The following is a 27,505-nucleotide window of genomic DNA, read 5'->3' as shown; positions in this document are numbered from 1 at the left end:
ACAGTAACTTCCCCTTATTCATATAAGAAAATAAAATTTATTTTTATTAGTAGGTATGCTGCACTCTTGGGCAAGCGCAACATATTAATACTTCCATTCTACTGAAAATATTTTCTTTTTAGGTGCATATTTTAAAATATTTCAGCTCTGATACATCCGGGCAACACAGCATTTCCCTACTATAGAATTCGGTCAAAAGAAAATGGAGGTATTTTGATGTTAAAACTATGGCTTTTCTTGAAGCGTGGGGTACCCTAAGGTGTACAGGGAGAAATACATTAGTAGGACATGAAAAACAGTTCTACAGTAAAAGAAAATACAGAGACACAATATTTATAGTGGTAGAACTTTGGTAAGTCTCAAATCCCTCACATTTTCACTAATACAAAACACATGAGTTCATTAGGTTGACAAACCCACAACTCCCAGAAGTGAAAAGTTAATCAATTTATTATTTTAAAGACATATTAATCAATTTTCAAGTATGCTAGGAATGTAGACAAACACATTCTTTTAAGGTTATTTTAAGGTTATTTTAAAGAATTAGCAAAAACTGGAAGATTATTCACAGACATCTGTTAATGGCTATGTATATATGGTACTTTATTATAGAGACCAGACAGAAGAATGAGCACATATCATTTGGGATGTCAATTTCTAGTAAATTGTAGTAATCTCTCACCTTGTTCTTTCTTAAAATCTTTCTCTGACATGGCCACAGGTAAAAGCAGTTCTCCAACAGGTGGCTGAATATTAACATTGAAGCAATCGTCCTTGGTACTAAGAGAAAAACATATCAAAGCTGACAAAATCCTTAAAAAACATTCTCTTTAATACTATGCAGTTAAATGTAATTAAAGCATATGTCAGCATATACAGTATAAGATCTTGGCTTAACTAGCACAGCTAAAAAGACTTGAAAAATTTTTCAACACTATTTGCTGAGAAATACATCTGTTATGTCAACTGGAAAACAATTTTTTATTTTTTATTTTTTTAAAGATTTTATTTATTTATTTGACAGAGAGAAATCACAAGTAGATGGAGAGGCAGGCAGAGAGAGAAGGAAGCAGGCTCCCTGCTGAGCAGAGACCCCGATGCGGGACTCGATCCCAGGACCCTGAGATCATGACCTGAGCCGAAGGCAGCGGCTTAACCCACTGAGCCACCCAGGCGCCCCGGAAAACAATTTTTAAAAGAAATATGTAGTTATAGTAAATAATACCACTTGATGATGTAGAACTTTTAAAAACAGATAAGCATCAATGCTACACATACCCGTTACTACCAAAGGAATGCTTCATGCAGCTTATAAAGAAGTAATATTTTCTCTTTATTGTGTATGTTTAAAGGGTAGAAAATGGAGTGCTGTAGTCTAAGATGTTAAGATCTCCATTTAAAAATATTAGTTTTAGGGGTGCCTGGGTGGCTTAGTGAATTAAGTGTCTGCCTTTGGCTCAGGTCTTGATGCCAGGGTCCTGGGATCAAGCCCCGTGTCAGGCTCTCTGCTCAGTGGGGAGTCTGCTTCTCCCTCTCCTGCCCCCCCTGCTTGTGCTCTCTCTGTCAAATAAATAAAATCTTAAAAAAAAAAAGATTAGTCTTTAGTAAAAATAAATGTAGAAAATAAAATGTAGTGACCATACTGTGCTTAGATATACGCTAATAAAGCAATACCTCACCCGCAAACTTGTTTTAAAACAAAAACTCTCATTTTTTAGTAGTGTTTTTCATTAGCATTATTGAGCAACATGTGGTAAAAGTTATTATTTCAAATGACAGGATATGAAGGATTTAGGAAAGGCAACTTTGTACCCATATCAGATAGAATAATAATACTGAGTGCACTGATTTTAATTTTAGGACAGATACTAACTTCTAAAAAAATTATTAAACTTTCTTTAAAATTGTTTTTAGGTTACATATTTCAAGTTAAGTTGATGAGTGTGTCAGTGAGGAATATGTTTGGCTGCAAATAAGCATAAAATCCAACTAAGACTAAGACACTTATTGTTTAGTATACAACAAATCCTGGAGTTACCAAAGGCTGATTCAATGGCTTAAAGATGCTACTGGGGACCCAGGTTTCTCTAGCTTTCAACTCCAGCTCCCTAGTGTGTTGGTTTTCATTCTCATGATTGCCAGATGGCTGCCTCATCTCTAGGTAGCACTTTTCCATTCCGTTGAAAAAGAAATAGTGATAATGGAAGAGTAGTGAGTAAGTGAGCCAACCACAACTATTCCTTTTTATCAGGAAAGATTCTATCCCCAAAAGTACTTCTACTTTCATGTTAGAACTGCATTCCATGGTCAGTGGGAAGGTGATCAGGGAGATGGGGACTCTGGATAAAAAAATAACAAACATGAGGTTAAAAAACCCTTTATGAAAAGAAAAAAAGAAAAGCCGTATTTATGCTATATAGAATGTATTTTTATAAGCTGCCTTTTATTTACTCAGTTAAGATTTTATTTATTTGACAGAGAGAGAGATCACAAGCAGGCAGAGAAGCAGGCAGAGAGAGAGGGGGAAGCAGGCTCCCTGCCAAGCAGACAGCCTGATGTGGGACTCGATCTCAGGACCCTGAGATCATGACCTAAGCCGAAGGCAGAGGCCTTAACCCACTGAGCCAACCAGGCACCCCTGCCTTTTATTTTTTGATGGAACAAGGCAAAGACCAGCCAAAAATAAATAAATAAACAAATAAACAAACAAACAAATAAATAATGTTTTGAATCATTCACCTGTGGATTGTCTAAGGCAAACCCACAAATCCAATTTACTTATTAACTCAATATACATTTACTGAATACAAACCAAATCCCATGTACTGTGCAAGTACCTGGGGACAGATTTAAAGACAAGTGAGACTGACCCTAAAGGTTTATAAGTCAGTGAGAGAGGAAGAGTTCAATTAGGTTTATAAAATGGTAAATGCTACATTAGAGATATGTGGAGAGTATTATAGTCCGCAGAAGAGGAATTGATTAATTCTGCAGGAGTGAGGTAGAGATGGACTTCCAACAGGATGGAGAGGGGCATTCCAGGTATTCTAGACCTCTATTTTGGAATGGTGAGCAGTGTGCTATGTCAGCAGATGAGGCTGGGGGCACTCTGTAAAGAATACCATCTTCATTTGTGACCCTTCACCCTTCTCCCAGGGCAGTCTCAGTTTGTGGTGGTTGTCATGAAATCCTGTTCAGTTAATGTCTCCCTTCACTCTCTAACATGTCCTGATTTGTATGACCAATGTATGATTACTTCATGCATATAACCAAGATAAAAGCGTTTCAATGTTTCTTTAACAAACAAGGAAAACTACCAGAGACTTTTCACATTGTTATTAAATAAATGATCCTACTGTGTTTCAGAAACTCTAGTGGCAGCATGTAAGATGCATGAGAGGAGAAACCCAAAGCAATAGATTAGTTAGGAATCTAATTCAATAGTTTAGGCAGGGGTTTTTACATTGTGTGTTTTACTTAAGTAATTCTTAACAATGATCCTAAGAGGCAGCCTCTGTTACCTCCCAACTTATTGATGAGAAGTTAAATACCACATCCAAGGTGACACAGCTAGCAAGTGGCAGTACTGGGATCTGAACTCAGGTCTATCCTACTCCAGAATCTGCTATATGATGCTGCTTTAGATCTACTTTTTTTTTTTTTTTAAAGATTTTATTTATTTATTTGACAGAGAGAGAGATCACAAGTAGGCAGAGAGGCAGGCAGAGAGAGAGAGAGAGGAGGAAGCAGGCTCCCTGTTGAGCAGAGAGCCCGATGTGGGGCTCAATCCCAGGACCCTGAGATCATGACCTGAGCCGAAGGCAGAGGCTTAACCCACTGAGCCACCCAGGCGCCCTAGATCTACTTTTTTATTCTGCTACATAGGGCTGCACTCCTAGGGTGGGCAACACTGAGAACAGGAGAAATGGGGGTATTTTAGAATTAAAAGGGACAGATATGGTGATGGATGAGACTGCACCTGATATAGTGGAAGGCTAAGTCATATTGGAAGAAATAAGTAAAGGCTGATGGAGTAAATGGATAGGGACACACACACACACACAAATAAAATTTATATATATGCCATTTATATATAATATATATAAATATATAATATATGAGATATATGGCATATATAATATATATAAATATATTTATACATGTAGGGAGGGCATGGTAGAAATATTTCACTAATAGAGGAATACAATTAAAATGTGACCACTGGGTGAAATTATATTACACTATCATTACCTGTATTTTCTTTTCTTTTTTTTTTTTTTAAAGATTTTATTTTATTTATTTGAGAGAGAGAGACAGTGAGAGAGAGCACGAGCGAGGAGAAGGTCAGAGAGCAAAGCAGACTCCCCATGGAGCTGGGAGCCTGATGTGGGACTCGATCCCGGGACTCCAGGATCACACCCTGAGCTGAAGGCAGTCGTCCAACCAACTGCGCCACCCAGGCGTCCCTGTATTTTCTTTTTAATTACAGATGAAATGATTCCTTTCCAAAAGTCCTGAAGGATACCATTTGTGCCATTGATTAAAGGTAGCTACATAGGGGCTCTTGGGTGGCTCAGTCAGTTAAGCGTCTGTCTTCAGCTTAAGTCATGATCCTAGGGTCCACTGGGCTCCCCACTCAGCAGGGAGTCTGCTTCTCCCTCTTGCGCCTCCTCCCCACAACACTGCTCATGACCTCTCGATTTCTGTCTCTCTCAAATAAATAATAAAATCTTTTTTTTTTTTTTAAAGATTTTATTTTATTTATTTGAGAGAGAGAGACAGTGAGAGAGAATGAGCGAGGAGAAGGTCAGAGAGCGAAGCAGACTCCCCATGGAGCTAGGAGCCTGATGTGGGACTCGATCCCGGGATTCCAGGATCACGCCCTGAGCCGAAGGCAGTCATCCAACCAACTGCGCCACCCAGGCATCCCATAAATAATAAAATCTTAAACACACACACACACGCGTGTGCACACACACACGCACAAACACATGCATGTAGCAGTACAGCTCTGGTTCCCAGAGGGGAGGAGGGTGAGAGAGCAAGGAAAGAAGGGAAACATTTGCCTTCTAAAGCATATATGAAAATCTAGGTTGGTAAGCAGCAGGTTTTTTGTTTTTGTTTTTTTTAAATTTTATTTATTTATTTGACAGACAGAGATCACAGGCAGGCAGAAAGACAGGCACAGAGAGTGGAAGGGAACAGGCTCCCCGCTGAGCAGAGAGCCCGATGCGGGGCTCAATCCCAGGACCTGGGATCATGACCTGAGCTGAAGGCAGAGGCTTTAACCCACTGAGCCACCCAGGCGCCCCAACAGCAGGTTTAATTTTGGGAGGGAAAAAGTGATCCTGAAATTTTCCCATAGCAATCTGCAATATATATATGACTCAACCTGACTAGGTATGCTTTGGTTTTGTTGCTTTTGGCTAATGATATTTTATTTTCTGTAGCTGGTAAAATGGTTAACGTTATGTATGAAATGTATGAAAAACTATGAAAAGAAGTTCATCCAAAACAGGTCTTATGTGGCAAATGTAAATAAAACTGAAACACTGTTTTAGCAGATACTATTTGCTGCTTATTCAGCAGACACTATTTGCTGATACTACCTGACATAACTCTGACTTTGTTCAGGTAGACAATGTGTCCCCCTGAAACACTGTATCTCTTAGCCTCTCTAGTGGCTAGGAGTGATCAAGTAACCCAGTTACAACCAATGAAACATAAACAGAAGTCTGCAGGAGATTTCTGGGAAAGTTTGGCTTTTCTAACATAGACATGGCTCTTCTCCATGTCACTTTGTTTTCACCTTTTTTTTAGTCTGGAATGCAGACAGAAGCCTGAGAGTAAAGCAGCCATATTGTAACTGTGAGGACTGGCAGGACATGCTAATGAAATAAGCATATGGGGGGAAAGCAAACCAACCAACAACAAAAACCAAACAGACAAAAACAACCCACTGGAAAGAGACCTAGTAGCATTGTGTGGCTCACTTGAGCATCTCTAACTGCTGACCTCTGTTCTTGTACTAGTAGAATAATAAACCCCATTTGGTTAAGAAACTCCCATTTGGGTTTCTGTTACACACAAGTGAATGCAAAATCTAACTAATATAATTAGCATTTAACATACTTCATAAGCCAGTTTGATGGAATGCTCCCTCTTTATTTTGAGGAAACTTTACTTTCACTTAATTTTTATTAGTGTTCATTTATATTAGTGGTCTAGAATGTCCTCCACAGTTTTCTATGTGCCTCCTTTTCTACCATTTTGCCCCTTTTTGTTGGCTACTTCTTTCTCTCTATAGCTTTCCTTCTCTTTCCTCTCACCTCTTTTTCTTTTGATCACCCTTTGGTTGAATGTAGGGCTAAACATAGATAAGTTGGCATGGATAGGGAATGGTGAAAATGAGTAGTGATACATGTGCATCTATTGGAATTAGTAGGTCAACAAAGTATTATTATTAGGCAGCTCTAAATAGCCTAGTTATATGCACTCAAATGGCATAACAGTTTAATGTAATACAAGATTCTGCCTGTCATATTTAACTGTAATGCATATACTTGTACTACGTACAGTTTTATTTCACAAACTCATGGGATCCAAACTGGTAAAATTTCTAGGTAAGAGAAAATTCACAAGGAGTCTATTGTGAAAGTCAAGTTTCCTTATCTAAGAAGTTAAGAAAAATGGAACTTACCTTGCAGGCTACTTTTAATGATTAGATAAAAACAACATTGCCAATATAGTGCTTAATCCCATAACAGATACTCAAAATCTCCATATATAATAAAGTTGTATCAGAATTTATTTCAGCATTTCCCTGTTGAGTCTCATTTGCAATCTTCTCTACTATAAACAATGCTTACCTAATACCCTTGGCTAGATCTATTTTCTTCTGCACAAGCAGCAATATTTCCCTAGGCCTGATTCCCTGAAGAGGCCATTGTTAAGTAGAAGAGTATGAACATTAAGCATTTTGGTAGTGCCAAACTGCCCCCCAAAAGGTGGTGTCAATTAAGGTTCCATAAACAGTGTACTACAGTACATGCCCTGTCAATGTCAGATACTAAACTTATTTAAAAATTTTGCAAATTAGCTCAGGGGGTTGGGCCTCTGCCTTCACTCAGGTCATGATTTCAGGGACCTGGGATGGAGCCCCGCATCAGGCTCTCTGCTCAGCGGGAGCCTGCTTCCCCTCTCTCTCTGCCTGCCTCTCTACCTACCTGTGGTCTCTGTCTGTCAAATCAATAAAATCTTAAAAAAAATTCTTTTTGCCAATCTGACTGGTTAAATGTTTTAATTTTGATTTCTCTGTTGCTAATGATGTTGAAAATCTTATGTTTATTGGCCATTTGCATTTCTTTTCTTGTAAACTGGTTATCCTTAGCCTTTCTCCACCTTTCTACTGAATTCCTTTGCATTGACTGTGAGAGTTCCTTACATATTCTGGTTATTAAACTTTTGTCTGCTATATATGCTGCATTAGTTTCTCACCATCACTCACCTGTTATGGTATCGACTTTTCCTCTTTGTAGAGAAGTATAAAATTTTTAATAGTTAAACCTGATCTTTTTTCTCTTTTTCTTTCTGAATACTGTATTTTACTTAAGACATTTGCTCCCAAAGAGTATGAAAACATTTGTGTATATCACATTTAAATACTTTTAGAATTTTTTATTTATAATAGTTTATGATTTATGAGATTTTCTTTTCCAGTCACATTTTAAAAATTTGTCAAATTCCCTGGAAAGCCCTACTGGAATTGTGCCTATAATCACACTAAGTTGAAGATTAATTTGAAGAAAAAATACTGTCTCCCACTTAGGAACATAGTACATGTATTATTTTACTTAATCTTCTTTTCATGCCTTCAAGTACATTTTTTTTAATTCCCACATAGGTATTTCTTGTTAATTTATTCCTTTTGCTATTCTTATAAATAGAATAATTTTATCTGTAATGTTTTAAAATTGGTCATTCCTGTTAAATAGAAATGTTAATGATTTCCATTTAATGATTTTGTACCACATTTCTAAACCCATTAATGAGATTTTCTGTTGATTCTAAGACTTTCTATGTTGATAACTATACTGGATAAAAATGATAATTCAGTCTCTTCCTTCCTAGGACTTCTACCTCTGTGTTTACTTGTCTTCCTGTATCAGCTAGAACTTCCATATAATGTGAAATAGTGTTGAAGATGGGTAAACTTCTTTTACTTTTCTGACTTAAAAGAGAATCCTTGGGACGCCTGGGTGGCTCAGTTGGTTAAGCAGCTGCCTTCGGCTCAGGTCATGATCCCAGCGTCCTGGGATCGAGTCCCACAACGGGCTCCTTGCTCGGCAGGGAGCCTGCTTCTCCCTCTGCCTCTGCCTGCCTCTCTGTCTGCCTGTGCTCACTCTCTCTCCCTCTCTCAGACAAATAAATAAAATCTTAAAAAAAAAAAAAAAAAGAGAATCCTTTTGCTATTTCATGTGAATTAGGTAACTTGTACGGCCCAGAAGTCATTTGAATTTACAAAACCAAGTAGTAAGTACACTTGTGTGCTATCCTTTCAGGTTTTAAAACAGGGGTGGGGTGCCTGGGTGGTTCAGTTGGTTAAGTGTCTGCTCTCAGCTCTAGTAATGATCTCAAGGTCCTGGGATTGAGCCCCACATGGGGCTCCCTGCTCAGTGGAGAGTCTGCTTCTCCTTCTCCCTCTCCCTCTCCCTGCCCACCCTCACTTGTGCTAGCTCTCTTTCTCTCTCTCAAATAAGTAAATAATAAACAAGTAAAATCTTTAAAAAAACAAAGTAAAATTGAGGTGATGCTGAGCTTTATAGAATGACATGGATACTTCCTTTATGTTTCTCTGATCTAGAAAATTTTAACAATAGATTATCTTTTTTCTGAAGTTCTGGTACAATTTAGTCAATTTTATTTCTAACATATTTTTTCTAGGAAACTATTTATTTCATCTAAATATTCTGAATCACTGCTATAGAATATAATTCTGTAGAATAACAGAGTATAATATAATTTTGTAATTCAGAAGATCTTTTTATCATCTTCCTCTTTTCTGATCTTTCTTATGTCTTTTTTTTTTTAAGATTTTATTTATTTATTTGACAGAGAGAGATATCACAAGTAGGCAGAGAGGCAGGCAGAGGGAGAGGGTGAAGCAGGCTCCCTGCTGAGCAGAGAGCCCAATGTGAGGCTCAATCCCAGGACCTGGAGATCATGACCTGAGCCAAAGGCAGAGGCTTAACCCACTGAGCCACCCAGGCACCCCATGTCCTTTTTTTTTTTTTAAAGATTATTTATTTATTTATTTGACAGATCACAGAGAAGCAGGCAGAGAGAGAGGAGGAAGCGGCTCCCTGCTGAGCAGAGAGCCTGATGTGGGGCTCGATCCCAGGACTCTGGGATCATGACTCGAGCTGAAGGCAGAGGCTTTAACCCACTGAGCCACCCAGGTGTCCTTTTTTTTTTTTAATATCTCTAATCATACTAGCCTAAAGTTTTTCTAACTTTCTTGTACATTCTACCCTTTTAAAAAAAATGTTTGTTTTTTTTTTTTTGTAGTCAGGAAAAAAAAAGGAATTCTTTGCAAATACACATATCTTATATCAAGTCATATAACTGAATTATTGAAATTTTGTGAAGTTAATGTATATATTTGTATCTACCTGAATGTTTATTAAATATCTATCTTCCTCTTTGATTTGCTAACAAATGGCTTTGTCAAATTCTTCTAGGATTTCATTACTTTTTGCTTTTCATATGACAAAGCTATGTTACTGAAAAGTTTGTAACTTATATTCTTGTAGAGGATTGCAATGAATAGGACAATTTTCTTAATATGAAGTGCTTTTAAAAAATTTTTAGTGTATCACCCAATTTTCTTTTTATCATCTTTCTGATAACATACACACATACTTATAGACTGCATTTTGCTATCCTCAATTTTTCTTTTATTCTTTTTTAAAGACTTATTTATTTTTTTTAAGGGCGGGGGCAGGTAGAGGGAGAGGGATCAGAGAATACCAAGCAGATTCCATGCTGACTGTAGAGCCCAATGTAGGGCTCAATCTCATGACCCTGAGCTGACCCCTCATGATTTGAGCTGAAATCAAGAGTTGGATGCTTAACCACTTGAGCCATTCAGGTAACCCTCTGTCATTCTCTTAAGGTGGGGTTCTTATAAATAGCATATGTTGAATTCTGTTTTTACATATTTAATGTAAATGGAATTTATCCTACTGATAGAAATGATGATAGTATGTGTGGCCCCTTCTAGCCATATTATTTTATGTTCTATTTTCCATGCTATTTTCTTCTCCTTTGTTAAACTGATCAAGTTTTAATCCCTCCTTTTCTTCTCACCTCTAGTTTTTTGGGGTTATTACATCTCATATTCCCATTACTTTAGAGGGTAGCTTTAATGTTTTAGATCATATTTAATCTTTTTGCCACCAATCAATCCTTTTGCCAAATACCATCATTCCTTCTCAAACTTGTCCATTTTGAGATTTTGGTTCCAGTTTATTATTAAAATTTATTTTCTACATTTTGTGTGAATGATTATTTTATACATTGATAGGTTTTACAGGTAGAATTCTTTGTCTACTACTTCTTTTTGGACTCTGGGTTTTTCTGTTTCACATTAAACAAAGGTTTTTACCACAGAAAGGATCTGAGGGTGGTAAACTGACAGAATCTGCTTGTCTGAAAAATGCCTACTTGGTTTCCTTAAAAATTTAAAGGTCATGTTCTTTGCCTTCTGGCAACCAGAAATGATGATAATACTGATGAGAAATCTAATTTTGTTCACATTCTTGTTCTTTTTCAGGTAAGTTACTTTTTTTTACACTCTGAAAGACACTACCACAGCTTGCTCCTTACCAAAAATTTCATCAGAATATGGTCTTATTGTGGATCACATTCATCCTGCTTGACCCTTGATGGGTCATTTTAATCTGAAGGCTTGTGCATTTCTTTTGCTTGGGAATTTTTTTCTTCTATATTTTCTTGAACTATTTCTTCCCTCTATTATTTCTTTTCTTTCCTTCTAGATTTATTAGACAAATTGATTCCTTTAACCTTTCTTGCATGGTTTCCATTTTTTTTTTGTTGTTGTTCTCTATTCCAGTTGATTTCACTGACTCACTCTTCCAGAACACTAAATAAGTACTCAGCTGTGTGTTTTCTATTATGCATCTACTGAATTTCTTTTGGCACTATATTTTTAAATTTCCAAGAGTATATTTAAAATTTTCTAATTGCGCCTTTTCCAGAATAAGCACTATGTTCTTGCTTTACAGATGTAGTGTTTTCTTAGATTAGATTAAGTATAATTTTTAACCCACTGAGCCACCCAGGAGCCCCGATTAAGTATAATTTTTAAAGCTACCTCTTCTCTTTCTCAGACTGTCTAATTCCATCATGGTGAGTCTTTGTAATGGCCTTGAGCCTTCCCTTTCAAACATGCTTCCCCTCAAAAGTCTGGTTCTCCTAAGCTGTGCATTTATGTTCATAATGAAGGACTGGCTAATTAACATACACAGCAAGTCTGCTATCTATTAACTATATTTTATTTATTTATTTTAAAGATTTTATTTTATTTCTTTGATAGAGAGAGAACATGAGTGGAGGTAGGGGGAGGAAGAGGGTGAGGGATAAGCAAACTCCCTGCTGAGCAGTGAGCCTGATGTGGGTCTCGATCACAGGACCTGGGATCAGAACCTGAGCCGAAGGCAGATACTTAACCAAGTGAGTCACCCAAGGCACCCCTATCAGCTATATTTTAGACAAGTTTCTTACTCTTACTGTGCCTCAGTTTACTCACCTCTAAAATGGGATAGTAATACTTATGGGACTGTTTGAGAATTAAATAAATTAACACTTACAACACAATTGTTTAGAAAAATGCCTAGTATACTGCAATTGTTTGATATATAGTATTATCACTGTGGTTTCCTCTCCCCTGGTGGGCTAACTTATGTTTCCTTGTGGGTGAGACATGACTGGTTACATGCATATGAAGTTGGGAGGGCGAGAGGCAATGACCTTTTCTCTCCAACAACAGGTTTAGGAGTGACTTTGCTCTAGTGGCAGAGAACTGAGAATATTACTCTCTGGGATAGAACTGCATTTCACCTCCTCTCTGATCATCTGGCTCCTTCCCACAAACTCAAACCCTGCTGTTGTCTTAGGCCCCCACATCAGCACCAAAAGTCCTCCCAAGAAAGTAGTTCATTTTCATTAAAGAGTAGTTTTTAGGTCTCTGACTAAATGTGAATGTTGCCTACTGCTAGGTAGGGTAAGGTTGGAGAACTGGGGATTGGAAGCAGTTCTTTGATTTCCCAATGAATGTCTTCCTTTCTTTTCACTTGTTTACTTTGTACTTGATATTCTGCTAGATTTGTTCCTACCATTGTTTTCTTGGGTGAGTGTTTTGCTCTGTGGTTTTTATTTTCTCTGTTATTGGTTATGTGCTCCCATTTGCTTTCTAAATGCCAACAATTCTTCACAATTTCCGGTGAGCTAATGACATTCTTTCACTTTGTTTCTAGTACCCATTCTTAAAGAATGTGTTTCTGTCTTGTTAGTAGATTTGGGCAAAAAAGAGGGGTGGATGCTAGGGCTCAGCCCTCTAACTTGAGCCAAGGCATATTATTTTGCATACCAGTTACACATTAATATCTGCTGTTTATAAGCAAGAGAACTGTTTATGCATTGCATCTACATTTAGAGAGATATATTTATGTATATTATACACATTTTAAATCTCAATAAATTTTATCAAGGACTTGGTTTGATGACCATTTAAAATGCAAAGCAAAAAAAAGAGACATTAACACCTATGAAGTATTCATATAACTACATATAATAGTTCTATCTATATATATATGTATCATATAACTATAATGATACAGAATTAATGTAGAGACTAAAATAGAATCATTTTACTCTTGTTTCTTTTAATAAATACGAGTGTATCTGAAAGGCTTACAGTCCATGTTCTCAGCATTTCTGAAGGCTTCTTACCAAATATGCTCTTATTACCCATAATTTTACCTATCGATTTGTATAATGTATTTCGAGGAAAAAATTCAATATCAGCCATTCTTGCTTTTTTCCCCCTTTTTATTGAACTACCAAGACTAATATAGCACATCACTAAGCAAAAAGTGCTATTTACTATGCAAAAGGCACAGTCAGTGATTGGCATCAAAGACCAATTGATCTACCCATTACTGCTATCTCCCTACCCCCACTAGCACTACTATGAAGCTATTGATTTAAACACTGTCGATCGGTTTCCATTTTCTGATTTTGGGCAGGCCAATTAAGAAAGTGAGTAATTGTGATTACATTGCTTCAGGATCAATTACATTTGATGCAAGACAAGGTGTTCTTTTGGAACATACAAAAAAATAATTTTTGATCTAGTATGTTTATGCATTCAATAAAATCTAAAATAATTTATACATTCACAATAGAAAATATATTAATATAAGTGTTTATAATAGCTAAGGCTATTTTCTATATAACATAAATTCATCATTTTCCTAAAATTAGCATAAAAAATTGAGAAAAAATTGTTCATATACACTCCTCAATGCAGGACAAAAAAAAAAATCAAACACTACATACATACTTATCCCTAAAGGACTGTAGTTAATTATCACAGATAAAATGCAAATCTTGTCCAATGGACTACAGAGGAAATCTAGAATGAAAAGTATTTTAAGAACCCCTACCTCATTATACAGAATATATAAACTGATAAGAAAAACCATTTTTTTAGTTCTTAATTTTGCCCTAACTTGGGCTTTGTCATTGGGCTCACATTGGTGAATCATTAAAATGAATATACCTCTGGTGTTGGAGGCAAATCTATTTAGAGTGATGTTACTCATAGTCTTGTGGTCAGTAATATTGATCTGTGTTGTTTGTCTAATAGAAAAATAATAAACAATTACTACGCAATGTTGAGAAAAGTAATCAGTTTTTATATATCACTAATATAGCAGACCTCCCAAAACATAAAGGTGATGATCTGCATAAAATCAATGTGTTATGCTACATTGCTTATATTCATCATTGCAGGTTCTCAGCAATAAATGGTACAATATTAGGCCTGAATTATTGGTAAATTGAATAGGTACATGCAAAAGAAAAAAGTTCACTATATTTAACCCATAAATTTATTTAAAAATGTCTATTTCCTAAACTCAGTGATTTTTATCATAACAAATTCTCTTGTAAGCTAGTTAAAATTTAAATAAATAAAATGTTTCAATTCTCGTTCAAATAAGAACAAAGCAATTTCAAATCAAAGTAACAAATCATATCCTATATCAGAAAAGTGTCAGAGTTCAAAATTAATTCTTATAGATGGATGAATATAGCTTTGTATTAATTTGCTAATGATTTCTGGACTTCATCAGAAATGTATAAAACACTACATGAAAATTATAACATTAATAAAATCCAATCCTAGAAAGGTTCTTTTGAACAGTATTCACCCAAGAAACCTCTGCCAACTTCTCTCTGCTTTTTCAAGTTTTATCAGAAGCAGTTTGTAAATTAAAGTAAAAGGAAAAAAAATAAGAGTAAAAAGGGAAAAATGTATGGGTTTTAGGTACTGACAGAATCAATACTTCTCTACTTAAGAGGCTTAAGATAACATAAAGGATATCTTAAAAGATATCTTCTCTGGGCTATTCAGTATTACTAAAATTTTTAATTTCTCCTGAATTTTCCTCATGAATTTTTTAAAATCACAGAGTTAAAAATTAAGAATATCATATAGCAGCAGCTTGTTACTTTGACTGTGGATTTCAGTCATACATGGCAGACTGTAATGGCAAGCCGTGTAACAAATACTAGAAAGACATACACTACAATTCGTACAACTATCCCACTGTAGTCTAAATATTGTCAAAGAAAAGCACATTTGTTTAAACGTTTTGTCTCTCAAAGAGAAAAGCTGTTGAAAGCCTAGCTTTTGATCTGCTATCCTTTACAGGTAATATAAAATACAGGAGAACAATTGAACTTACCACAACTGGAAACTGGCAGTCTGAGTGGAATCACAAAAGTCAATACCCACCGAAACAGTAATGGATCCCTCAGGCTCGAGAGAGTCTAGGAAATAAGATAATTTAGACATGAAGACATGGAGGACATGAAAAGAGGCAAACTATACCCTGAAAACTTATGTAATGTTTGTAGTTTGGTTAAAACAGTCAAATTTAATGATGGCTTATAAGAACAATTTCAAACTAAGAATATTAAAGTAAATTATAAAGTAATTTTACTGTTCTGCTTGAAGACTTTCTTTTCCATAACTTAGTTCTGCATATATTTCTGTTTCAGAAATATATCATTTCATGTTATGATACTGTCTTTATAGGTATTGAAGGTGAGAAGGAAATAAATGTATTTCTGTTTGGAGCAACTATACTATAAAGGACTCTCTGGCTGCTTTTTAGAGATTATGTACTTACAACTATGGAATACTTATTCTAGATATAAAATGTAAATTTTAAACAATATCCCAAGTCTCAAGTGGAAATAAAAATCCAACATTTAAAAATGCAAATTAAAGCAAAGCTGCAAGAAGAAATCAATTTGTATTCAGAAATTAACCAAGACAACTGGTAATATAAGAACTAAAATAATAAGTCTAATTGCATTATTTAAAGAATTATTGGAAGAAAAATTAATTAGATTATCATGAGAAAACAAATAATAAAATGGCATCTTAGAGGTTTAGAATTTCTGAAGCTTCCTCTATCAACTAACCAAGAATGGGATATAACTGTTTCAATAGATAATACCAGTTCCTTTCAGCCGACAGTGATAAAACTTAAGACAACATTTTATTCTGCTTATGATTACAAAGTTTGGCTATGGATTAGAATCATGAGGGATCTTAAATATATGGTAATATATAATATTAGTGCCACATATATTAGTATAAACAAAAATAAAAATAAAGTGTGTATTGTATATTTATACAGAAACCATCCACTTTTGATTTCTACTTTGTTCAAAGTCTTCAGAATAACTGCAGTCAAACTGCACAGTAGCTTTATATTTACCTTTATTCTGTATATATCTTAGTAAGATGCAGTTATATTTTAGCAAGGACACTCTAATCTGGGAGACTCTGACTACTGAAGGGATTATTGATAAGTATGGTTTGCCATTTTATGCTAACCATGACAGAAACAATGGTACAGATGGGACAAATAATAATTCAATAAACTTAATATATTAAGAAGTATATTTATGTCTCACAGGTTCAATGAAGATCAGGATTAATTGTTTGATTTTTTAAAAAAAGATTTTATTTATTTATTTGGCAGAGAGCGACACAACAAGAAAAGGAAAACAAGCAGGGGGAGCGGGAGAGGGAGAAGCAGGCTTCCCCCTGAGCAGGGAGCCCGATATGGGGCTCGATCCCAGAACCCTGGGATCATGATCTAAGCCAAAGGCAGATGCTTAAAGACTGAGCCACCCAGGGGCCCCTTGATGCCAATTTTAAAACGTTATTGATTTATTAGTGGTGTGCATGTTGGTTTGCTGATTCCAATTTGAATTTCATTTGTTTATAAATCTAAAATTTATCAGGATGCTTCACAAGTTCCAAAAGACTTGCTGTCTACATCTTTAGCAAACTGACTTTATTGTAGAGCAAGTAATTACAATGATATTTGTTTACATTTTTCCTACAGCTACACCTTATCAGTTCACAGTCCTATCAGTCACACTATTTAGTCATATACTTTAGTGACTCCTTAATGCTTTCTTTCGTGCCATAGATATATTGGGGTTTGGTCTCGTTTGCAGCTGATACACAGGTGGTAAATGCTGTCATCTCCAAAACATGATGGCGTTCATGTTTTAAATCTCTCTACATCATGTATCCTTGTATTTCATTTGACAAAGTGACAGTTGGCAAGATGCCTTGTTGATAGCAGTCTTTGACACAGTTTGGTACCATCTTCCGGCTTAAGATAATTAACCGTGAGCTTAGTGCCACACTAATTCTGGAGGACAGCTCATGATCAGTGGCATGTTTTATTATATAAATGCTTCAAGAGCAAAGTGATCAGCATAAAACTATTCATATAATTGATTTATATTATTTGAAGTATACTACATTGGGAAAGTTTACTCAATTAGTTGTATGTATTTGGATACTACCTCCAGATCAGTGCTATACACATAAAAGGATTATATAGAAACGGCTGAAAAACATGGGCTCTATTATACCATACCATTAATAATGAAAAAAGAAATCACACAGGCTGCCACTAACTTTGATTTCCCAGTTGTACAGTAACTAGTGAAATACTAGCTGAACTCAAACTTGTCAATTGTTGACATAAAGTCAGTGAATATAGTGCAGAGCCTAAGGGGTGTGTGTGTGTGTGTGTGTGTGCATGTGCATTTTATTTTATTTATTTAGTTTTTTTTTTCTGAATAACATTTTTTAAAATTATTTATTTCTTTTCAGTGTAACAGAATTCATTGTTTATGCACCATACCCAGTGCTCCATGCAATACGTGCCCTCTGTAATACCCACCACTTGGCTCCCTCAATCTCCTCCCGCCCCTTCAAAATCCTCAGATTGTTTTTCAGAGTCCACAGTCTCTTCATGGTTCATCTCCCCTTCCAATTTCCCTCAACTCCCTTCTCCTCTCCATCTCCCCATGACTTCCATGTTATTTGTTATGCTCCACAAGTAAGTGAAACCATATGATAATTGACTCTGCTTGACTTATTTCACTCAGCATAATCTCCTCCAGTCCCATCCATGTTGCTACAAAAGTTGGGTATTCATCCTTTCTGATGGAGGAATAATTCTCCATAGTGTATATGGACCACATCTTCCTTATCCATTCATCTGCTGAAGGGCATCTTGGTTCTTTCCACAGTTTGGCGACCGTGGCCATTGCTGCTATAAACATTGGGGTACAGATGGCCCTTCTTTTTGGGTAAATACCCAGTAGTGCAACTGCAGGGTCATAGGGAAGCTCTATTTTTAATTTCTTAAGGAATCTCCACACTGTTTTCCAAAGTGGCTGCACCAACTTGCATTCTCACCAACAGTGTAAGAGGGTTCCCCTTTCTCCACATCCTCTCCAACACATGTTGTTTCCTGTCTTGCTAATTTTCATGTACATTTTAAATCTCTTACGTACTTGGGTCTCTTTGGGAAAAATGGGACAGCACATTATTCCTAATACTCTTGCAAGAAATACAGTTTCATGCTAAAGGCAGGAGAAAATCCAGACCAAAGTCATTACATATTACAGACAAAAAGAAAACAGGCTGGTGACAAATAAGAAAGCTGTTGTACTCCTTAACATATACATATGTGGTTATTAAATAAATGTCTTATTTCCTTCATTTCACAAAAACATTAAAATACAGTATTTGTTCTTTGTTGTATTCTTAAGATGTTTCTGGAGGACTAATTAAGGTATATCATACTCTGTAACTCTAAGAGACGAGGTGGTCTTACTGCACAAGAAAGAACTCTACATCTTGAGGGTATTCAATAAAATGCCAAGAAAATGAAAAAAAACATTATAGTCATAAAAGTTTTCCCAAGAAAAGAAAAGCCTATGGCTAGTACTGGAGGAATGGTATATATTCATATTTTATTTCTGTGTTAAGGCCATACTATGAAATTTATTATATTTATTTCTTCTATTCTACATAGGCCAACAAAAGGTCAACTCATCAACTCATTATGCCAGCTCGAAGAAAAGTTAATACTGTTCTACTGTTTTAACCTTTGGCTAACATTTTCAACCTTCAGACAATTCATTTATCAGCTACTTGACATTTCTTAAACTAAACTAATTTTTTAACTAGGTAAAAAATGCTGGATTTTAAGCACTAAAAAAAGAATACAAATTGGGATATTCTAGAACTCCTTACCAATATATTAACTTCACAGAGTAATTAACTAAAAATCAGGACACTCTGTATTCATTAAATGGTGTCTTAATTACTAAATTATTTTAAAAAGTGTATTAAAAGTGGGATCCAAAGTCAAGTCACTTTAACTACTTTGGTTGCTTATAAACATCTACCATATGTCATGTTAGTAATTGTTTTATTCCTTTGTATAAAAATATAACACAAATAATGACTTCCTTTACTGAATGACTCATGAAAACTGCAGGAAAGTATTCAACAATGTCAAAGAGCTCAGGCAAAAATGAAGAAAAATAGAATAGTTATGTGAAATAATGAGTAAAGGCGGCACAGTTGCCTGCTTAAAAGGTTTTGCTCATCTAAAGTATTATAAAAAGAAACTATCTGGACCTTTCTGAAAACAACATTTCAAGAAATCAGTAACAGAAACCTTATATCCTTTTTAATTGATATTATTGCCTGAAGTGTCTCCCAACTAAACTTTAGGCCCATTTTCACTTAGACAAAACAGAAAAAAAAAAAGGCAGACATTCTAATTATTACATTAAACTCACAAGTAACACACAATTGTTACACTTAATTTTTGAAAGGTATACTTCTGGTAAAATACTTAAAAAATGGAAGGAAATGACAGATGATGAGCATGGAAGTTGGAAAGCACACAGTGCATCTAAGTGGCAGCCCCTTCTGCGTCAGTTGGTGGTGCTGCAGGCGGGAATAAAGGACGAGGACCGTCCTATCTTGTGCTTCATCCCCCGGAAAAGGTGAGATTTCTGGGTTTGTTTTTTAATGTAAAAACATCTAGATTTCTAAGTGGTAGCAGAAGATCAAAAATATTTTAAAACATGATGTGTATAAACACTAGTAATACACTATGGGCAATTTTACAGTGTATGCCTGGAAAGGAAGACAAACAGAATAGCATACATTCTCTCAGCCTTTGCTCTCTTCACTTCCCAATTTATGGAATATGAGAGGAAACATGGAAGGGGAAATAGGATTCAAAAAGGTAGACTACATCCAGGCAGGGAATGAAGTTGGCCAGGAAGAGAAGCAGAGGGAAGGTGATGACAGTAAAATGAGAAGCAATTTTGTTTCTTCAGAGGCATTTTTTCATCACTACTAGTACATTTCCCCATTGCTGGCACCTGATTCACTAAGAACAAAGCAGTGCATTCATTTTTGTATGATAAATTCAGTTTAAAAAAGGAAAACAAACATGAACTGATTATATTCACAAATATAGTCAATAAAATAATATGTATTTTATCTTCCCTTTAAAACAAATATATTTAAGTATAAAATATATAGTTTTAAATGAAAATTAGTATTTACCTATTGGATTAAAAACATGCATCTGCATGCCCATAGGTAGTTTTTTCCCTCCTATGTGTATATTTTCTATCTTCCGATCAGTAGTATTATTTAATGTTATTTGTATGGAGACCATCTTATCACCAAAAATACAAGGCTGCCTTGGAAAGAAATAATGTGCAGCTAGGCCTCTTCCACTCATTCGATGAAGCAGCACATGAGTTTTCACTGGTACAAAGACAGAAGTATTGACCTATTGCACATTGGAAAAATAAATAAAGATGAATTAGTAAGTACATTTATTCTCAGACAATATATAAAATTATATGATATTTAACTCCTATTTTTCCTAAAGTATTATATAAACCACAATAACAAACATCATACCCAAAATATTAAGTCAGAAATTATACAAAAATGTACAGAAACCACCTTCAAAACAGCATTTAAATTTTTCTGTACTCTATAACATATATTAAAATATTTTGATAATATGTGCCTAATAAGAATAAGCTATTGTATATTCAATTTTTTTTTAGAGTTTATAAACTTTTTTGTTAGTTTTTTTCCTAGGTACACTACATTCCAGCATCTTGCTAATTTTCTTATTAGTTCTAATAATTTGTCAGTTGATTTTCTTAAGATTTTTGAACTGTAAGATACTATCATCTACCAATAATGAACATCTTGCACCTTCATTTCTAAACTCAACTCCTTGAACTTTTTTCACCTCAAATTTCTTTCACCATAAAATGAAGACTATCTTTTCCCAGAATTGTGTTATAATAGTGTTATAATCTGTTCTTTCCAAAGTAGAATGCGGAAAACTTAGACAGATGTTATCATTGAATCATGAAGATAATGACAATATTATAGAGCTGTGAAAAAGTTAAAGTAAGAAAGGCTGTGGATAATTTTATTAGACCTCATCTATGTAAGGCAAATCATTACTAGTTCTGACATATTTGAAAACTGCAAAAATATTCTACAACAGACTATATGACTACTGCATGCATAAATAGAAGAGGGAGGCTCTAGACTAAAACCTGTGTAATTTCAAAGAAAAGTATGTTTGTTAAAAAAATTCTTGTGAGGGGCTCCTGAGTGGCTCAATGGGTTAAATCCTCTGCCTTCAGCTCAGATCATGATCCCAAGGTCTTGGGATTGAGCCCCACATCAGGCTCTCTGCTCAGTGGGGAGCCTGCTTCTCCCTCTCCTCTGCCTGCCTCTCTGCCTACTTGTGATCTCTGTCTGTCAAGTATATAAATAAAATCTTTAAAAAAAAAAATGAAGACTATCTTTAAGGTGGTTTCTTCTTTTGCTTTAATGATTAAAAAGAGCTTCCTTACTTTGAACTCAGGTAACTATTCACTTTTATTTTCTTTTAGAACTCTCATGGTTGCAATTTTTAATTTGTGTGGAACTGATGTTCATATACTGACCTCTATACTTAATTATTTTCTTCAAATACTTAATCAATTGTCTGAATATGATTTAATGATTGGCTTTTCCTCAGTGACCTATAAATGCAAACATTCTGATTATTTATGTACTTGGAGACATTTTTGGACCTTGACTGAGTTGTTAAACCAGTACCACATTGTTTTATTTCTTATAGCCCTATAATATGATTCAATTATTAGACAAAACAAAGTGTCTTTTATCACTCCATCCCCTCCCAAAGCATTAGTATTTTCTTGGCTAATTGTCTCTTTATATCCTTCTGTTGAATTTTAGCCTCTTTTAGTTAAATCTCCCTTCAATCTTGAGTGCATTCAGAGGGAACATATTAAATGAAGAAACACAGTTCTTTCTAAAATCATGTGATAGCTATCTTTTCATTCAAAGTCAAACTACTGCATATGGCTTGACCCGATATGGCAAGCTTAAAAAAAAAAAAAATCAATTTGTAATTAAACAAGCCTAATAAAGATTTTTTCCTAACAAGTGTGCTCTCCCAAACTAGATTTTCTATTATAATTGTGAGTACATTCCAACCTATTCAACATGTTCATCATGCCAGTGATACCTGATGACATTAAAACTTAATAATACTAATTTTTAAAAAATTCATCAACAAAATCCAAGAGTTAAATAATATCATACATACAAAAAGATAAGCAATGTCTTCTAAGCATCATTAAAATACAGTATTTCTTCTCCAAAAGCTCAACTCATAAGAGTGAGCAATTTAAAATAATCATCTTAAAATGTATAAAAGAACTTATTTATAAAACATAACAAATAATTGAGTACATTTTAAATTACGGCTATCTAAAGTAATGGGGTAACTGGCCTACTCATTCTACTTCAGCCTTTTGAGGATGACAGCAGTCCAGCATTTTAAGTTTTCAAAGCACTTCCACTTCTAAGCTTAGATTCTTTCCCATGTATAAAAATTATATTCAAAAGTCTTTTGTTTCATTGCTCACAGTAAGTTCTATTTGCTTTGCAAACTCTGGAGAGTTTAGTAGCATAACCAAGACACCAATCTTTGGCAGGGAACATTCATTTAAAGATATAATGGACATCATAAAAATAAGCAAACACACAGAATATGTATGTGTATATATGACTGCCCAGGTACATATACATACTATATTTATAAATTTATATTCAACAAAAATCTTAGATTCCCATGTCACTGAGGCTATGATAATCACCTTAAAAATAAGACTTCAACTGGATAATCATATTTTTCAGTATCTTATATTTACTCCTTTAATTAGATGATAACATACCAGAGATAATAATTCTTATTTTATATTATTCACTGTTCCACAGACACACTGTCATTAAACCATTAAGTACATGTTGGTATAGCCAGTTTTTCCTCTATGAAACTCATAGAAGTTTGGACAACACATAATATGAGGAAATAAAGTTGAAAGTTGGAGAGAAGCAAATGTAGAGTAGTAGAAGAGAAGGAGACCAGAAGCAGGGGTTCAGTTTACAAGCAGCTAGGAATCAGCACTTAAAACATCATATTAGGGCTTAGATATATAAGAAGGGTACATCCTGTGTCACATAAGATTAGCAATATGTCTTGACTGGCTTATTGATTCTCTCTGTCTAATCATAGGACACATGGTCCAAATATTTTTTTCTACCCTGCCTCAAAATTCTGTATCTTTATTATTACTGCTAGAAAGTATTAATGGATGTGCAAAGGAAGAAATACATAATTTTCCCCACTCATTCTATCCACACTCTATCAAGTTCAAGAAGCATTTTTAATAAATTCAGAATCTAAAGAAGGTCCATTCTGACAGTCCTTAAAGGTTAATCAGAGGTCTATATTCTTTTCTCAATAAACAGTCTCATAAGTAGCACTTTGTGGTAATAATGCATACTTTTGAACTAAAGAAAGGGGCTAACTGGAAATGTTTGATTTTTTAAAAACCTGCTTTCTAAGACCATACAGATTGTATTAAGTTAACTTCCTCCACTATCTACATGAATTACATAGGTCATCATATGTCCAATAAAACCAGTAAGTTTCATAAATCCTTCAATAATTTTCACATGCAATACAATTAATCCTGATGTGAAAGCAAGATTTTTGTTTGATATTTTGTACATCAGGCATCTATATTCCAGAAACATGTATGATCTATGGCTGTTTATATTTTAATATGCTAAACACTGTGAATGGTTTTGATTTCACATTTTATAAATATCAATAATCTTACTAGCTGTACAAAATATAAGATAAAGATAACAAATTACAGAAAGACCTAAATTTGAGTTGGGAAAATGAGGGCTAACTTTGAAAAAAAAAAAAAAGTATATATTTAATGAATTTGAACAGAACAGATCATCTTAGGTAAGGGATGGCAAACTACAGCCCACAAGCCAAATACGGACTGCGGCCTGTTTTCATAAAGTTTTATCGGAATTCAGCCATACTCATTCATTCACATATTGTTGATGGTTGCTTTTTTGCTCTGCAATGGCAGAGTGGAGTATTTGCAGGGCTTACTATATTTACTACCTGGACCCTTTATAGAAAAAGGTTGCCAACTCCTCATGTAGGGGCACAGATGTTACATACTTCCTCTTTCCCTTCCCTTCTGTTATTGTTGGGAAACAAGTTCCCACAGTCTCCCATGTTTTTGGACATCTTCTGAGCAAAGGTATTGACAACTTGGCTCCTGAAAGTGTTTTCAAGGATGTTTGTATAGCAAACAGCCTTTGGAAACAGGAAAATGCCTCCTTCCAGGGCAACATTGGGACAAATTTGCTACCAGCTCTTTATAAAAGATGGGGATCTTCTGTAGAGGTTCCTGTCCTGTAAAGCAACACACCACATGTTGAGTCATCACTGGGCCTTCATCCTGTCACCCTGTGGGAACTGGGGCTTGCGAAGAGGCACAAATGTCATTACTGATGTAATAAACTGCACTTTGTCTTTTTTTTTTTTTTTAAAGATTTTATTTATTTGACAGAGCAAGAGAGGGGAACTCAAGCAGGAGGAGTGGGAGAAGGAGAAGCAGGCTTCCCTCTGAGTGGGGAGCCATATCTGGGGCTCAATCCCAGAACCCTGGGATCATGACCTGAGCCAAAGGCAGAGGTTTCACCCACTGAGCCACCCAGGTGTCCTGACCTGGTTACAGTTAACTGGTGAGTCTCTTTCCCAAGACTTTTGGATTCGGGACCTGATAAGTCAAACCTGTCTCTCTCAAATGGCTACAAAGGCAGTCCTGAGAGGAAAATATATAGCGGTACAAGCCTTTCTCAAGAAACAAGAAAGGTCTCAGGTACACAACCTAACCCTACATCTAAAGGAGCTGGAAAAAGAACAAGAAAGAAACCCTAAGCCCAGCAGGAGAAGAGAAATCATAAAGATCAGAGCAGAAATCAATGAAATAGAAACCAAAAAAAACAATAGAACAAATCAACGAAACTAGGAGCTGGTTCTTTGAAAGAATTAATAAAATTGATAAACCCCTGGCCAGACTTATCAAAAAGAAAAGAGAAAGGACCCAAATAAATAAAATCATGAATGAAAGAGGAGAGATTACAACTAACACCAAAGAAATACAAACAATTATAAGAACATACTATGAACAACTCTACGCCAATAAATTTGACAATTTGGAAGAAATGGAGGCATTCCTAGAAACATATAAACTACCACAACTGAACCAGGAAGAAATAGAAAGCCTGAACAGACCCATAACCAGTAAGGAGATTGAAACAGTCATTAAAAATCTCCAAACAAACAAAAGCCCAGGGCCAGACGGCTTCCCGGGGGAATTCTACCAAACATTTAAAGAAGAACTAATTCCTATTCTCCTGAATCTGTTCCAAAAAATAGAAATGGAAGGAAAACTTCCAAACTCATTTTATCACCTTGATCCCAAAACCAGACAAGGATCCCATCAAAAAAGAGAGCTAAAGACCAATATCCTTGATGAACACAGATGCGAAAATTCTCACCAAAATACTAGCCAATAGGATTCAACAGTACATTAAAAGGATTATTCACCACGACCAAGTGGGATTTATTCCAGGGCTGCAAGGTTGGTGCAACATCCGCAAATCAGTCAATGTGATACAACACATCAATAAAAGAAAGAACAAGAACCATATGATACTCTCAATAGATGCTGAAAAAGCATTTGACAAAGTACAGCATCCCTTCCTGATCAAAACCCTTCAAAGTGTAGGGATAGAGGTCACATACCTCAATATCATCAAAGCCATCTATGAAAAACCCACCGCAAATATCATTCTCAATGGAGAAAAACTGAAAGCTTTTCCGCTAAGGTCAGGAACACGGCAGGGATGTCCATTATCACCACTGCTATTCAACATAGTACTAGAAGTCCTAGCCTCAGCAATCAGACAACAAAAGGAAATTAAAGGCATCCAAATCGGCAAAGAAGAAGCTATCACTCTTCGCAGATGATATGATACTATATGTGGAAAACCCAAAAGACTCTACTCCAAAACTGCTAGAACTTGTACAGGAATTCAGTAAAGTGTCAGGATATAAGATCAATGCACAGAAATCAGTTGCATTTCTCTACACCAACAACAAGACAGAAGAAAGAGAAATTAAGGAGTCAATCCCATTTACAATTGCACCCCAGACCATAAGATACCTAGGAATAAACCTAACCAAAGAGGCTAAGAATCTATACTCAGAAAATTATAAAGTACTCATGAAAGAAATTGAGGAAGACACAAAGAAATGTAAAATTTTAATGTTTCTGGTCCCATTTCCTGACATATTGTTCTGTAAGAAATAAAGCAAATTTCAAAGAAAAGCACAGATGAGGGATAGAGAGCCCTGCCGGTATCTGTGGTTTCTATACTTCTTGAATCTGACACATTCCTGTCCTTCCTGAAAGCTTGGTTTCTGTGAAATACTTCAGAGTTCCTTCTAGTACCTTCCTTTTTTTGCTTAAGCTAGTTCAAATTGGGTTTCTATCTTTTAATTCCTCCAACCAACTACTGATTGGATTAGTCAGATTTCAGGATGCTATTGGGGGAGCAGACAATAAAATTCTAATGGAAAAATAGGCTTTCTTGCTCCTTTTCTTAAAGGCATAGTAGATAAGGAATGGAGAGACCAGAGTCTCAGGTATGGCCTCTAATTAGGTTGAACCACATGAACCTATCAATTCAAAACAGCTGAATTAGCAATCCATATGGTTCAACCTAAGAGCCTGCTTTGGTTCAAGACTTAGTCCTATCTTCCATAGGAAAGAAGAGTGCTTGATGTGGCCATCCTAACTCACTGGAGTTCTATGTTGACGTTAGACAGCAAAGTCACTGCTAACAAGAAAGTACCACCTTGCCTTTCTTTGTTCTCTGATTCTGTCTCCCATGGGTATCTTGAGGAAAAAGGTGGTCTTGTCCAAGAATTGGGTATTCCAAGGCTCCTTGTCCAGTAAGATTATCATGATTTCAAATGCAAAGTAACTATTAGTTATCAATTTACTCATTCTTTCAACTAACATTTATTCAGTTAGTTGTGCCAACCACTACCCTAAGGGCTATGATACAGAGACAAAGACAGAATATCCCAGTCTCCAAAGAGTTTACTTTAGTTGGGGAGAACTACGTAAATCTCCAGTGTGATAAATGCCATGACAGTGATAAACTTAGTACACTAAGAAAACACAATAGTCATAGCTGGCACGTAAGGGAGAGATCAGGGAGGGATCCATAATTGCATGAATGAACTAATAAGTAAAATCTGATCACTTCTCATTATCTCTACTGTTA

The 27,505-nt window shown here is 35.5% G+C and overlaps 1 protein-coding gene across 5 annotated transcripts in view; it reads right to left on the bottom strand.

Annotated features, from left to right (window-relative positions):
- The window catches only part of AP3B1 (adaptor related protein complex 3 subunit beta 1), a 356,383-nt gene that overhangs the window by 16,728 nt on the left and 312,150 nt on the right, over positions 1–27,505 (bottom strand). For all 5 annotated transcript variants that reach the window (XM_044266584.1, XM_044266594.1, XM_044266568.1 and 2 more), the window contains 3 exons: positions 20,288–20,519; positions 15,054–15,138; positions 683–780 (listed from right to left, as the gene is read on the bottom strand). In XM_044266584.1, coding sequence (XP_044122519.1) covers positions 683–780; positions 15,054–15,138; positions 20,288–20,519 — 415 coding nt within the window. The remainder of the gene's footprint in view (positions 1–682; positions 781–15,053; positions 15,139–20,287; positions 20,520–27,505) is intronic.

The sequence above is a fragment of the Neovison vison genome, chromosome 1 (genome assembly GCF_020171115.1).
Source record: "Neovison vison isolate M4711 chromosome 1, ASM_NN_V1, whole genome shotgun sequence".
NCBI lineage: Eukaryota > Metazoa > Chordata > Mammalia > Carnivora > Mustelidae > Neogale > Neogale vison.
This window is presented reverse-complemented; position numbering and strand designations above follow the sequence as displayed.